This window comes from Accipiter gentilis, chromosome 7 (genome assembly GCF_929443795.1).
Source record: "Accipiter gentilis chromosome 7, bAccGen1.1, whole genome shotgun sequence".
NCBI classification, from domain to species: domain Eukaryota; kingdom Metazoa; phylum Chordata; class Aves; order Accipitriformes; family Accipitridae; genus Astur; species Astur gentilis.
The window spans coordinates 7,052,020-7,067,370 of NC_064886.1; the positions used below are offsets into that span (position 1 = coordinate 7,052,020).

At 40.3% G+C, this 15,351-nt stretch overlaps 1 protein-coding gene across 2 annotated transcripts in view; it reads right to left on the reverse strand.

Moving 5' to 3' along the window:
• PPIL2 (peptidylprolyl isomerase like 2) overlaps positions 1-15,351 on the reverse strand; it is a 74,284-nt gene that overhangs the window by 3,738 nt on the left and 55,195 nt on the right. For both annotated transcript variants that reach the window (XM_049805801.1, XM_049805800.1), the window contains 4 exons: positions 13,178-13,295; positions 10,477-10,533; positions 225-297; positions 2-64 (listed from right to left, as the gene is read on the reverse strand). In XM_049805801.1, coding sequence (XP_049661758.1) covers positions 2-64; positions 225-297; positions 10,477-10,533; positions 13,178-13,295 — 311 coding nt within the window. The remainder of the gene's footprint in view (position 1; positions 65-224; positions 298-10,476; positions 10,534-13,177; positions 13,296-15,351) is intronic.

A 15,351-nucleotide genomic window follows, 5' to 3' on the forward strand; every position in this document is an offset into this window, starting at 1 on the left:
CCTGGGCATCCGCCTCTTCATATGGATCGACAAAAACGGTTGTTGTCTGAATTCGTATTTCCTCCTGGGAGCAGAAGAAGAAGAGCAAATCAATCTGCTGATTAAGTTGCACCATCTCCCCCAAGTCTGGCTTTCAGAGAAGCATCAGTGGGGTGAACTACAGTGCCATGTGAGGCCATATGCGTTTGCTCCCTCCTGCACAGCCCCGGCTGCTTCACACGTACTTTGGGACGGTCTGTTTTTGGGTCACTTTCCACATTCTCCATAGCAGTGAGAGTCTCAAAGCCACCAACCACCCTAAAAGAGGAAGGACATGATTTCCAGCTGTCACAACACACTCAAAATACTCCTGCACCCTTACATCTAATATATCTAATTTATGGCCATTACTTTAGCAGATTTTTAAACCATTGTGTTTGGGGTAGGGGAAATCAGCAACTGTATTTGGAATACCTAAGATAATGTCATTCAGTGTGGAAGGTAAGAATTTTTTCTCAAGTCTGGGATTTGAATTTAAAATTAAACAGAACCTGGAAAAGTCAAACACTCAGAGGCAAAGCAAAGCTGTTTGTCCAAAAACTCAGTAGCCACACAAATAAGCAAGATGGAGAATGAGCGATTGCGGACAGCCATCTGTGCAAGAGGACACAAACCCATTTCAAAATGGGTTCACTTGCTAACGCTACATCCATAAATTTGGACCTCATCTGTTACTCCCATGAGCTTTGAAAAATAACCTAACAGACTTGGTCAAGAAAGCAAATGTTTTAATTGAATCCTGAATTTTTACTTTTTTTTTCTAAATTGCGTATCAGACCAAAGAGTAATATTAGCAAGAAAGGGAATCATAACTACAGCACTACTGGAGACCAGTGACAGAGTTGTCCATAATAACACCAATAATGCAGAAAGTGCAGGACTGCTCCAAAAGCACAGCACAACTGTGAGCTTGTGAGGGCTCTGGGAAAGCAGCAGAGCATCAAGTCACAGCCACAAGATAACACTGGGACGCTTTTCGTTGCAGTTTTTATTTACGAGGATGTTAGATCCCTGGCCTCTCATTTTTCAAGTCAACATATCCAAATACTTGCTTGAAAATGTTTAAGAAAGGCTGAAGGCTTTCTGGACTGTTGCATGTTCATTTTCAAAAAGAGTGGAACAATGGGAAAGTTCCAGAAAAGGATATTCAGAAAGGATTAATGGGGTGACCCAGATAATTATAAGACTGTCATCCTGGCATCTATCCCAGCAAAATAATGGAATAGCAGAGACAGGACATGATTAAGAAAGAAAGGAAATAAGTAACGGCAATCAACAAGGTTTTGTGGAAAACAGAGTCTGTCAAACAGCCTTCTATCTTTGAGACGACAGATGTGGTTAACAGGGATAACAGTGTCCGTGGAACAGACTTCTGGAAGGCGGCTGATATTTTGATTGAGAAACCAGAATGATATTAAGTGAACACAGCACACATTAAATAAAAAATTGGCTGACAGGTGTCAAAATCTAATTTTAAATAGGAACCACTGAGTTTCCAGCAGGGTCCCGCTGGGATCAGATCTTGGTCCCAAGGTATTTAACACTTTTATCCACATCATCATCCCCAATTAAATTTGAAAACAGCTATACTTAGAAGAGCAGTAAATAAAAATGAAGACAGGCCATTGATGCTGAGGGATCGAGATCCCTTAGAAAAGCAGGCTGTAGCTGGACAACATCTGTTTTAATAGAGTCAAGCCATGTGGCCAGGAACCAAAAATACAGCCCATATTAATGGCTGTGGGACAATGAGAAGCAGCCATAATTCTCAAAAACACCGCTCCTGGAGCCAGAGGAGTTTGGGGCTGGGATCTCAGCAGCAAGGACAGGAGCCAGCCATTGAGGAGCCCATAGGACAGGGCAATCTGAGAGCCAGCAATCCTCCAGCCTTCATGGGTGGCAACTGCTTTGAACGGCAACTGTGGCAACTTTTCGAATCCCCCTGATTGCTGGGATTACTGGGACTCCAGTACCAGCACAAGTAGGCTGTCAAGGGCTGGACAGATGAAATGGAGGAAAATCAAATGAAATGAAACTGGTGGGGAAAAAAAAAAAATCAAACTGGAGAATAGGTAGAGTGTTTTATCACCTAACTCTGCTTTCACATCAAAGAAATAAGCAATACCTCAACCAAAACACACATCATATTCACATTCACCGTTATATACTTCTACTAGGATATCTCACTCTTGCAGGTGTTTCACAGCCAGGCAGCCCTCTCCAGTCCCGGCATGACAGTCTGCCCAGCCAGCACCAGGAGAGACCCCTGGCCATCACCTGCAATGGCCTCAGCTGATCCAACGGAGAAATACACCATCTACTTCCACTCCGCCCCACACCATTTACACGCCTCACGCACTCCTCCCAAGAGCCACGTTAACCAAGCGAAACAGGCTGACCACCATGGTTTGAGCGGCAAGTGGGTCCTGCTCATTCGACACCCCTTGAGCTTAGTGCAGCACCACTGCCCCTCACTGCCGCCCCACGAGCTGGGACAGGCACTAAACATGTCCAAAAAGACAGACCCCATCACAGAAAATAAAACAATGCAAGTCAGAGAGGGTGCTGCTCAGCACCTGCCCCGAGCAGAGCCATCCTTGCTAACATTTCGTTGCTGCTGCACTGCTCCAAACTTCTCCCCTTTACTGCCCAAGGGCCTGACGATATTCTGTAATCAGGCTGTGACTTTTAAGAACAAATGAAAAACACGTACGCAGGCTAGAACAGCCTCATTTATTTGCAACTGGAAGTAGCACACTGGGGAAAGCTGCAGAGGGCTTGAAGACCCTGCATGAACTTTGGAAAGTTCATAAGAAAAACTCAATTTTAAAATCCTCCTCCAGGCCAGTATCAGATTCACTTATAATAGTGATGATTAACACACAGCCTAAGATATATTCACTGTATTTTAATTACCCCTAAAGGAAACTTCTGATTTAATATTGGAGGATTTTCTAGCCAACAGCTCCACTCATTATCTGCTCGTATGTTTTCATTTAATTAGGTTCTGATAATTTGAAATAGCCAGATCAGCTATGCACTGGCAATCTGAACTGAGTAATCCCTTAGCCCATAGCTAGACCTCCTACAATATTAGCCCTAATGCATTTTGGTGATGCTCACGAATCTTCGGTTGCTCTGCTAATTAAACTTCATTGGGAATACTTTGTCACTTGTACATTTTAAAAGGCTGTGATAGACACGGCATTCACAGGTCATCAGTAAATGACCCAAATAGTCTATTTTGACATGATTATAAAGGGCTAAGGGGGAAGACGACAAAGTTGTTATGCCTGCAGAGCATGTAATTCTCTTTTCTTCTTAGCTTCTTGTCTCTAAAATGGAAAATTGCTTTCTTTTACACCCCTGCATTCTCTAACATTTTGCACAGAGAGTACCTCCATGCATATTACAGTGTCAGCACAGTAAGCCCTCAATAGAGGTTTATGTCTTTAGACACTGCCATAATACCAATAAAAAATAAAAAAGAATTTGAATACAAACCAGCAGCTCAGAGAAGAGAGCTCTGACCAGAGGAACTGGAAATAATTTACTAGTCACTTTTGTTCAGGGAGCACTTGGAAGCTTTGTCAAGGATCAGGCACAGCTGAGGCTGGTGCTTCATCAGTAAAAATTAAAATCCAAAAAGGACAAGATTCGATTGCAAACATCACCCAGCCAGTAAAAACTGAACTACAAGCTAATCAGGGCAGTCATGGCTGGGTGCTAAAAAATGGAATAGTCCAACTTAAGGTCTCAAACCATAAAGGATTTTGCAAACTTTCCTCTGATTTGTCTAAGTAGAGAAACAATATGTATGCAGGCTCTCAAAACATTACATGCTGTTATCATCAAATCTCACAATGTTACATTGCAGCACTAAAATCAGTTTGATGAGATACAATGTGTCTTAGCCCATGCACTGGCATCCATTACAGCAATTGCTCCTCACTGAATGAGGAAACCAACACGGCAGAGTAGTTTTGGGGATTCTTTGCCTGGCCCACAACACATATTCTGGGTGTAAGAAGAAAAGCTCAAAGACATGTTGCCAAGAAAAAAGCCCATACAAGTTATATGTAGAAAAGACCATCAGATCAGTACATTAAAGCATTAAAAAAAAACCTCTAAAGAAAGCGCTACTACATAATATTATTCTAATATTCACTAACTTTGAACAAAAAGAGATAAAATCTGTTCTATGAATAAATATGAGTCTCAGCATAAGGAACTCTGTACATCATTTTCATTAAACCAAAATGCAAACTCTTGAAGTTCAGACTAATACCCCTTTATACTCTTTACGTGTGCTAAGTACATTACACAGTGACAGAGCACACAAGTTAGCCTTTCTCATGCAACCTCACTTGTGCCAAGTTGGGAGCACAGCAGGGAAGGGAAGGGAGAAGGGCAGAAACAAGTTTAACCTTTTCCACTGTTTCTGGCTCTATTCCTTTTATAAGGTGCCACACATGCTTTGTCCTAAATTGACCAAGTGAGTTTTAAACAGATGTTCAGCTGACATCCTACAGTGGAGAGGATGATACTTTCAAGACACCATTTACATTAGAACAACCAGTGAAACCAAGGGTTTGCTGTGTACTTCCACTAGACATTGAACAGAGAAATGATGATCTCAACTATATATTTAGCTCAGCATTCCTGAGACAGCTTGTTGTATTTTTAGAGGAGCTTGATAAATGTTGCATTACATTTAAGCATGGACGACAAAGTAGGTACATTTAGGGTTTTTTCTGTTAGCATAGTAATGAAAACAAAAATGTGCCCTTACTCGTGCAATTCTGTTTTCTTGAAAACTAAGCTAAGTTAGCACTGGAAATCTTTGCATTTCAAATGTAGAGATGTTATTTAAAATCTTACTTCCTGTTAAGGCTCCTTTATGCAAACTAGTAACCTTGCTTCATAACCACTGCCAATGTCTTTGCATGAAGTCTAAGTGAAATATCTGGAGCAAGCTCTATCCATTTGCGATATGTCAATGAAAGTCTCGTTGTACATTAGTTAGTGCTGCTCCCAAAGAAAACTGCAGCTCCCTAGCAGTCTCACAGATATTCACACATGGACTTCCTATTTCTCATATTTTTGTTTAGAAGAATTAGAGGAATTAAGCCTTATGTAATGCTGGGGATGGCAGCGGTCCAAGACGATAAGTTTCCTGGTCAGTAGATGATACAAGAACAATGTCTGGACTTTTTAAAAAAAATGCTTTAAACTAGAAACAGAAACCAGAAAGAAACTTGTTGTTTTGTAAACACATTCTGCCCTCAAGGTTATTTTTATAAAAAGGAGTACATACATTTATATACACACACACAGAGAACAATATATACATGCACAAACACGTACACTCAGAACAAAATGTTTTCTATGTATACACCCCATCTGAAATGGAGCAAGCAATTTGAACTTGCAACAAGGACGTAGTCGAAACATCTCAATCTCTCATAAGGGCTTAATCTAGCAGGCAAGACGCAGTAATGAAGGGTGCTGAAAAAATAAAACAACTTGGAAAAAAAGCATTTTGAAACTAGACTCAACAGATGAACCTGGCATGTAAGGACTTCTCTGCTTTGGCACAGGTTCCTCTTCAGACATCACACAACTGTTTTAGAAATGATAGCAGCCCTCGTGCAGCTCTGACAGCCCAGTCCTCATGTGCTACAGGATACCACAGCCACGGCTTCCACAGGGCGGCCTGGTTTATTTTCCCACCTTGCTCTTCACTCCTATCCTGGTGTCTGGGGAGCAGATCCTGCAGTGCAAAATTAGGTCAGGCTCCCTACACAGATTCAACAACAGAATCAGCTCTTCTGCTATCACACAATTCTGTTCTTCAGATTTACTAAAGCAGAGGAGCAACAAGAACATGAGTCTCCCAGCTTAGAAGCCACTGGGGTTCACTGATTCAAATCATACAGAAAATGCTGCAAGTGGAAACAGACACTGTGTGTTATTTAACTGTACCTGGGTAACTGAATAATGCCTGGTAGTTGTTTTATGTAGCTAATCACTTTAGAGGACAAGAGTTACCTTCATTGCCACATTCTACAGAATTGCAGTAGAAAGCATTAAACAGGTTAAGGAATACTTAATACAGCATGATACTTATCCAAGGGAAGAAAACTTTCTTCCACAAAAGCATCTGGCAAGGGGAGGAGGGAAGAAAAGAGAAGACTAAGCTGAGTGCATGTCAGCTACTGACCGGTGCCTCCAATTTGACCAACTCTGAGGTTTCCCAAAACATTATTTCCAGGAACAAGAGAATTGAAGAATGAGCAGCAGAAACCTCGAGAGACAGTTAAAAGTTATCTGCATAAGCAGATACGCACAGCCACATACAAGGAGAAAAACTGCCCTCCATATACTCATCTCCTGTCTCAGTTGCCACATCTTTTTTTCAGTTCTTGACAAATACAAGTGATGCTCTAATAAACACACAGAACTGCTGCACAGATCATTTCCAGCTTTGCCACTCTGACCACAACAGTTTTCTCTCTGCTCCCTCTATTGCCCTTCTTTTTATCACATCACATACCTGCAACCTGCCCCCACTATCAAACCCACCATGCTCTACTTGTCCTAAATCTCACCCAAAATTCCAAGACAGCATTTCTCTCCTGTTGATCAGCATGGCTTGATCACCTTCCACTATCATTTTAAACATGCACTTTTTCACGTGTCCCTTTAGCTTCAGAAAAGGCTCCCCAAAAACATCCACAAAACCATTTAATTTTTTCCTGGGGCTTTCTTTTTCCTTGGTTCTGAAGAAAGTGCAAACTGTCGGTGAAAGGTAGGTTGAAATGAGTCACTGTCGCAACTTTCCTGTATCTACATGCAGTCTCTTTTCTACTTACACAGCTCTCTGGGATAGAGATTATGTTTCTATTTCTGCTTATAAAAAGCAAAAGTACCAGGTCTCTGATCCACAAGAGCTGCGAACCATTGGAGTAATAGAAAATATAATAACAACATGGATGGGATGTGCTTGCATCTAAATTTCATACACTGCACCAGACAGGAATGTAAACCTATACTGGTGTTTTGGCTGTAACATCCCTGTAGTTCGTGCAGTTCACACAACAGTTGAACTCCCAGTTTTAGCATGGGTAAGAGGGAGTCCCCAGGCACACAGCCCACAACAGCAGCAGACTGGACCTTCCCCATGCAGCACTGCCCTGTAAATGCTTCTCATCCACTCCGTGCAGAGCAAATGCGTGTTGGTTGGTTTACATTATTTTTCTAAATTAAACATCTTACCAGCAAGCTAGAAGCCAACAAAAGCCACCAGTTAGTTTTCACATTAATTACAGCATTCTCTAAGTCTGGAGAAATGGTAATTACTAGAAATGGTAATTACTAATTTAATCTAGGCAGCTCTGCTGGAGCAGGAAATCCATGCAGCCTGTAACACACCTCCAAGGGAAGGCATCCTTCTCTCACTCTCTGCCTTTTTTGCTCCCCATCCATGCCAAATTATCTCCTTTATTTTCAGTAACATCCATCCTCATTATTGCCATGGTGGGCAGCACAATCATGACAAGATGCCTTCCCTGTCCTCCAGCCACAGCCTTCTCCTAAGACTTGAAAATTCCAGTGCACCAAGCCAGACACGTGCCAGTTCTTCACAGTCCCACTGCCTGCAGCTGGTGTGTTTTCCAAACATACTTAGCAGCCAAACATCAAACATTAATAGCTGCTACTATGCAAAAACTGTGTTTCAAACCAGTGAGGACATGAATAAGATGCAGCTCCAGAGAAGGAACTTTTCAATGTTCCATCCCACACAGGACCAAAAATAAAGAAAGGGGTGGGGAATGATTGCTCTTTCACTCTTTTTCGTTCTCCAAGTATAGAAAGCCTGCTGAAAAGTTCTATACGAGTTACAAGCAGGTCAAATTCTGCTCTCAAAGATACATATGTGACATGAACCAGAGCCACACAGAAAGCTGAGGGTACAGCTGAGATCAGAGTATTTAGGTTTTTATATTAACTGAAATAAGTAATCCTCAAATCTACATGAAAGTCACAACAGGCCAGTAAGCATCCAATTAAGACAATCCAGTTTAACATTCATGGAAACAAAGAATTCTGATTTAATCAGTTCATTCTATTCTTAAACCTAGATATTATTACTAGATATGCTTCCCAGATATTATTGTGCTATACAGTTTGAGATCAGATACAGTCACCAAATCCTGGAAACACCCAGGATCTAAAATATCCAACTGAAGCTGGAGTTTCACTAGAGATACAATGTCTGGAATCTTTTGGCTTTTATGGCTTTTAAAAACAAACGCAGGTAAAACCAGCTGAACGATTTTGATGAAAGAATATAGATCTTAAGAGCTACACACATCAGACTTTTATATTAAACTTGTAGGTTAATTCAATTATTCAGGTATTCAATTTGTAGATTAATATAGAGTAACTGGAAGGCATTTATCCCAGCATCTTAATTTTTTACATTCTTTGAATTAATCTTCATTTACATGCAAGAGAGTCCAGAGTAAAATTCACCTGCTCTGTGTTCATATGAAGATGTCACACAGTTTTCATGCAGGGAGCCAAATATGATTCTAAACCAACATTTTTAATAAAGTTTTTCCTTTGTATTTCAGCTAAGAATATTTGCAGTGCTGAGAAAGCAGCACCACTTCTTTAATCTGGCAACTAAGTTCAGATTTCTGTAGTAGCAGGAACAATTAAAAAATTAAGACAGTCTTTGCTAAAACTGCTATAAATCTCTGCTATATACACTTAACCAGATTTACTTGGACTGAAATAATTCCTCTCTAAAGGGCAAGGTACACTGTAAAACATCATTTGAGCTATTTTGCTCATAAGGTACTTGAGATATTACACAGGCTGTGAAGGCTTTTGGGAGCACACTCCCTCCACTGCAGTAAGCTCAGCTACTCTCTAAATTCCTGGTGAATTATGGTAAAACTGGAACACACTGGGGAAACACAGTAAAGACACTAGAGGACTATACAGTATGCTCACTGCAGCCAGGCTGCATCCAGAACTGAAGAACAGTCACATTTTCAGCTGAGCTGTCCTAACCCAAATACTATTTGATGAGGTGGCAAGCTCAGGTTAACAGTATTACTGTATGGGATTTAATGGGATTTTTGCAAGGAAGATTCAAATTGCAGCTTACGTGAAATAGTCTTAAGATATGGGTAATGCAACTCCTCCAAGAATATACTTGCTCTCAGCTTTCAGTATTAGAATTTGCTTTATTTATCTGCTTTCACCAAATGACAAGGGAAATTTTAAATTTTTCTAGGACAAACCTGAGAAAGGAAAAAGAAATATATTTCAAAGGGTGCAATTATTGCAGATTCAGTACTGGAACTAACGGCACTAAAATAATTGTTTAAAATGAAGCCAGTTTCTGCCTCAAGAACTCACAGGCGGAAAAGATGGATTAAATATATCACTTTCATTGTACAGCACAATTGTATGACATCCAATCAAAGTAAACAGCACATGCATTTATTTTCAATTGTTGCCTTTCAAACAGATGAAACTATGAAAAGAATAAAAAACAGATCTTCTTTTAAAAAAGACTGTAAAATCCTCAGGAGCTATGATGCAGGCTAGTAAAATTGCCCTTCCTGCCATTTGCACCGAGGCATTTGTCAGAACAGCTATGCAAGACTTGGTAAATACCATGTACCTGCAGCAGAGAAAGCAAAGAACAAACCGCAACATAAAGATTTTGTAATATCTTCTGTAATAAATACCTTGATCTTTATCATGTGAGGGCTTGACTGGAAAAGACTTTTGGAAGAGACTTCTTTATAAAGAAGTTCGCTTGCTGTCTTGGCATTGGTAATATCTTTATATATACACACATAAACATGTATGTATGCACACACACATGCGCACACAAACATACAGATTTTATACCGATGATAACTGTCAGAAATAAAAGAAAAGAAGAACAGAATAAAAAAGAATAAAAGGGCCAAAAGACCTAACCTGTGCAGAAGCTCTATGTTCCATGGCATGATGAAGAGCAGCCCTGTCATGACTAATTTCCCGGTTGACAGCTCATAAGAGGATGAAAACAGTGTTGAAGAGGTAATCTCTTGTGTCCCAGAAATTAGCATGCACAAATATTAACATGGTTGGTTACAGGATGATGATTACTTTGTTCATGACTCCCTGGAGGGCCACCCACAGAAAGGAAGTAAGGCAACTTACAGTGATGGAAGGAGAAAAAAAGGCAGAGCCTGATGACTGACACTGATGTGATGTTGGCCACCTACTCATGACCAGCAGAACTGCATTGTGAGACAGGATTTTGCTCCAGTCCAACTGCAACAGTCACTAGATTCTTCTCTTTAGGCTTCAGACACACAGGAGAGCATGTCTGCTATACTGCTGCCCGTAATATCCTTCACTTACCTTCCAAAAACTGTATGCTTCTTGTCCAGATATGCACAAGAGCGGAATGTGATGAAGCTGGAAGGAATAAAGACATAACAGTTAGCATATTATCTCATTGACACTCAACAACAGCCAGTAATGCTTAAAAACAGAAAGTGTATGCAAAAGCTCTCTGAGAGAAGACAAGCCCCTCTCCCTCTCTGGCTCCTCTCTGGGAGGCCCGCTGGCCAAACATCCTTTAACTCCTCTGTTTTGTGGGTTTTGTCTTGGATTTCTGGAGTTTTGCCTTCTCATTTTTACACCTTACTAACGTCCCTAAACAGTACTCCAAGCACGGTGACTTGCTCAAAGTCCAAAATTAATCTGAGCATCTGCCTCCTGGGCCATGCAGACTCTGGGAAGCTCATGCAGGACAGGGAGACGTGCATCCTGCTTGAGAAGTACATTTCTTGTGCATGATTGGGAGCTTGTATCCAGCATATACAGTTATATAACACAACAGTCTCTGCCAAGGTAACCTTCTGTCTTTTAGGATATTGACTTTTTGCATTTCTCTTCCATTAAATTGGCCTGCCGGTGATCCATTTCTCCTCTGGACAGAGCAAATTTGTGCTTCAGATACAAACATGGCAGAAGAGTACTTCAAAGTGTCAAAAGCAATTAAAACTTGTGAAACTTGGATTTTTAATTTTTAATTAACTGGACTTTTAATTTTGGGGGTTGTATTTTTTGAACTTAAACGTGGGAACTGAAATACCAAATCCAAAGCAACCTTTACTACTAAAACTTTTCTCCAAAGCTTAATGTTTCTTTATAAGACTTGGACTACAAGCATATGAGACAGAGGTTTCCACACTGTGGTCTGCAGACCACGATGGACCATCTTGGCTGGACATGCAGTGCTGGCTCTCCTCCCTGTCTCCATCTGTTACGCTACATTAGAGACAGCTAAAAATATATAAGCATTCCAAAAGCACTTTTCCATATAAGCAACTGCCTCAGGAAATTATATGATTGCAAATAGGAGGGGCTGCAATCTGCCAGACAATCTATTAAGACGTAGCTTGCCCTAGGAAAGTTTTGAGATGCTGTGCAGAATGCAAACTCCTACACAGGGCAAACATTACAACTCAGCTTTGTGCATGGGTACTTTCCACCACTCCATTCCCAGATATCCAATACTTAAGATTATCAAGTGGTCAGTTACGTAGCATTGTAATAAAAAAAATCTGAGCAGTAGCAAATACACAGAGAAAGCTTCTCATCCATCACTGCAGTCAAAATAAAATTAAGGACAATGGAATTAACATAACTCAGGATGATCCCGGAGGAGACGTCCTGAGCATTATTTGAGCATCACTTTACACAGGGGACCCAGCTCACTCTGCACTGCAGTGTCTATCACCTATGGGGAGAGCTATTCACCCAGTTCCTAAGGTCACAACAGTTGCCAGAAGTGCCTAAACAGTGCCTAGGAAGCTTTATAAATATGGGCAGCTGGAATCTCTCAAGGACTTCACATATAAAGGAATTTCATATTTCATTTGCAAACTTTAGGGAAACATATGATCACATTTACAGCAGCAGATGATGTGACTCAATATGGTACATCACTCATGAACTGCCTCTATAACGTCTGTTTCTAACCCCTTTTTTTTTTCCCCTTAAAAAAGCCTCTACTCTCTACTTATTTAGCACCTGAGTGCTGGCAATAACATTCAAATCCAAAATAAGCTCTACAGCAACTCGATCCTGCAAACTGCCCAACATGTGCTTAGTCTTAAATATGTCAGTAAGCCTATTAAAGGCCCTGAGACAAGCACTTGAGTTTAATTAAAGCTAACCACACTACTGCATAGTTTACAAGCCATAATAATACTTAGCATCATGAAGACCAACACCAAGAACCCCCTCCTTCCCTCCCCAGTCCCAACACACAGTACTGTACACACACACACACACACACTGTCTTTCCTGGGGCTCCCAATGAAAGTACAACTTTTTTCTATTGCAGTACGTAGAGAGCAACCAAGAAATAGTTGGCTCAAAGTGACATAGAACATTTTCAAAAGACTGCAGGCAAATACCTGTATTAATGTTACACATAAAGAAGTTTATTACAACTTCAGTATCTTTAAATTTTATTCATTTTTCTTCCTGCTTCTTCATTCATTTTTTCTTCATGTTAGTCCTCATTTTGCTTTTGTACATTGAAAAAACAAGTCATTCTGAATGCCAGATTCTGCACTCTGCCATGTCTGGGTTCTACACATTTCAACACTGTTCTCTTTTATTTAAAAACAGGTGAGTAAAAAGAAACAACATTTCCATAGAGTATATGTTTAATTTCATTAAGCCCTTTCAAAAAGTTCAATACGGGATTAAATTTAAACAGAGTGGAGAGGTGTAATGATCTTACAGGGATAACACTGGGGGGACACTGACAAAAATTAACAAAAACTTCAAATCATAAAGACAGAAAAGACAAATTAATGATGATATAATCAACCTACAGGTCTTCTTGCCATGCTTCACTTTGCTCTTAGGTTGGGTAACAGCAGCTGTAGCTACCCTGATTTCAATATGCAGCACTCAACGGAATATTTCACTTGACTGAACTTTAAAGAGTAGCTCGTAAAATGTCATTTGTTTTCTTAACAGAGTAAGACACAATGTCTAGAGGGAAACAATAAACCACAAAAAGCAAGTGACTACTTACAACTGCGATTTGTTTGTGTTGGGTCCCGAATTGGCCATGCTAAGAACACCACGTCCCGTGTGGGACAAATTGGGCTTGAATTCATCTTTGAAAGGTTTTCCCCAGTAAGATTCTCCTCCTTAAGAGAGAAAAGATGATAGAAGAAATGTTTGTTTTCATTTGTTTCCCACCACATTTTATAACAGGCACTAACGTTAAATTCAAGGTTTCTGGCACTTCTGATCGCTATGTGTATAACACATTTTTACCTCATCCCTGTCACTAGGCTAGTATTTGAGCATGCCCTTGAAATCAGATGTTTGTAACTGGCAACACAATTCTGTGCCCCCACACTATCAACTACAACAGACCAGACTGTTTATCAACAGCATTATATATTGTGTGCTGAAGAACTGTCAAGGATTTCATTTTTTACTGCTGGTCCACTGTAATTTTTCTTTTTTGAGACATTAAATCTTTAAAAGTGGCTTCCTGACAAAACAGAGAGCAAAGAATTACTAGTTTAATTGCACTCTGGATATAGCATTGCTTTCGGAAATAAAGTATCAAGGAGATAAAATATGTTCATAGAATCAACTAAGAATAGGAGTTATAAGCTCAAATGCTTAATTCCTGGCTAAACAATGAATAATGATGACATAAATTCCTGCAAAATAAAAGGTAAAAATTAGGTATTTGGACTAGATACCTGGATGACGTAAACACTTAAATGCAATGAAGTCAAAAGGATGATAAAACTTTGCACAAGCTGCAGATCCAGCCCTCCAAAACTGATTTCTTTTCTGCGTCTGTGGATAGAAAGAGGGTCTGGGAGACCTCTCCTCCTGGCTGTCATTTTTACATTATTTATGACAGATCTGACATTTTCATTTGCACTTTTCCTCCAGGATCATTCTTAATAAGAAAAACAAAGGCTGAGATGAGTCATAGTTTTACAGTCAAAACCATAATCTTGTTTGACAAACCATGAAAAAAATATTTCACCTTAGGATAGTATTAAAAATAAACCAAACAAAACTAGCCAAACAGGCAGCAAGACTGGGCCATCTGCAGAACTGCCTCAAGAATCCTCTAGAGTAACTGTATCACTTGCAAAGCAGGAGGTCAGTAAAGGATCTGTAGTGCTCAACAGCTATTTGCACATCTAATACAGCAAAGCAATTTGATGATACAGCTGCACAGGCAAGCAGCAAATAAAATTGAGGAGTAAAACAATGTCCTACTGAAAACCTTATGCAGAAAATCAGAAGAGTGCATCAAATGAGAAAAGACTTTCAGATGATACCACGAAAACAAAGTATCACAGGTGGATGGCTGCAAGTGCAAGTGGAACTAAGAGAGAAATTTTGGAAGAAACTGACCCACATAAAAACCCAATTAATCATGTTCAAAAGACCTATTAATAGCGTTGAGTGTTGCCTGCTCTGCAGTTTGACAAGAGGCAGCAAAAGGGGACAAACCCTGTAGGGATTTTCTGTAATCAGTAGAGGAGGAGTGATTACTTCAGCAATCTTTGGCTATTGAATATTTTAAGATGAGCTAAATTACATCAGCTTGATCCTATGATCCCATATGCCAATCTCTTCCAGTAGTGGGTGAAAGGGATATGGTACCGCTGCAGCCAGCTCTACTGTCTTGAAGATGGATCCAAAACCTAGCTATTCTAGCCAAATCCAAAGTGTTCAACTTATTAGAAAATGTCTTACCAGAAGCCAGTAATTTTCTTTGCTAATGAATCTCCCTGTGTGTTCCTATTTGCTAGGACAGGTTACTTGTGCAGTGCCTTAGTTACCTGCCTTGTTCAGAAAAACAAAGTTCTTGTAGGTTAGTAAATAAACAAGTTACGCTCAGAACACAGCAAGGCTCCACGTCAACAGGTGCTGCCCGAAACTAGAAACACACCTGCAAAGCCAGCAGACCCACTGCCCATCAACAGCACTATGCTCTCTGCACTACTTCTCTTTCCCTCTTTCCTTTCACAATTTTCACCTTTCCGCTTCGATCTGGCCTGGTAGGGCAGCACCGGGGACGGGCTGCCTGCCTGCAGCACCAAGCCGCTGCAGTGCCGTTGCTTCACGCCCTGCATTTCTGTTCTCTGCCATGGCTGGAGTAACAAACTTCACTTGGACTTCCCTTAGAGAAATACATAATTTTGCTTCAGAGGACCTCTTGAA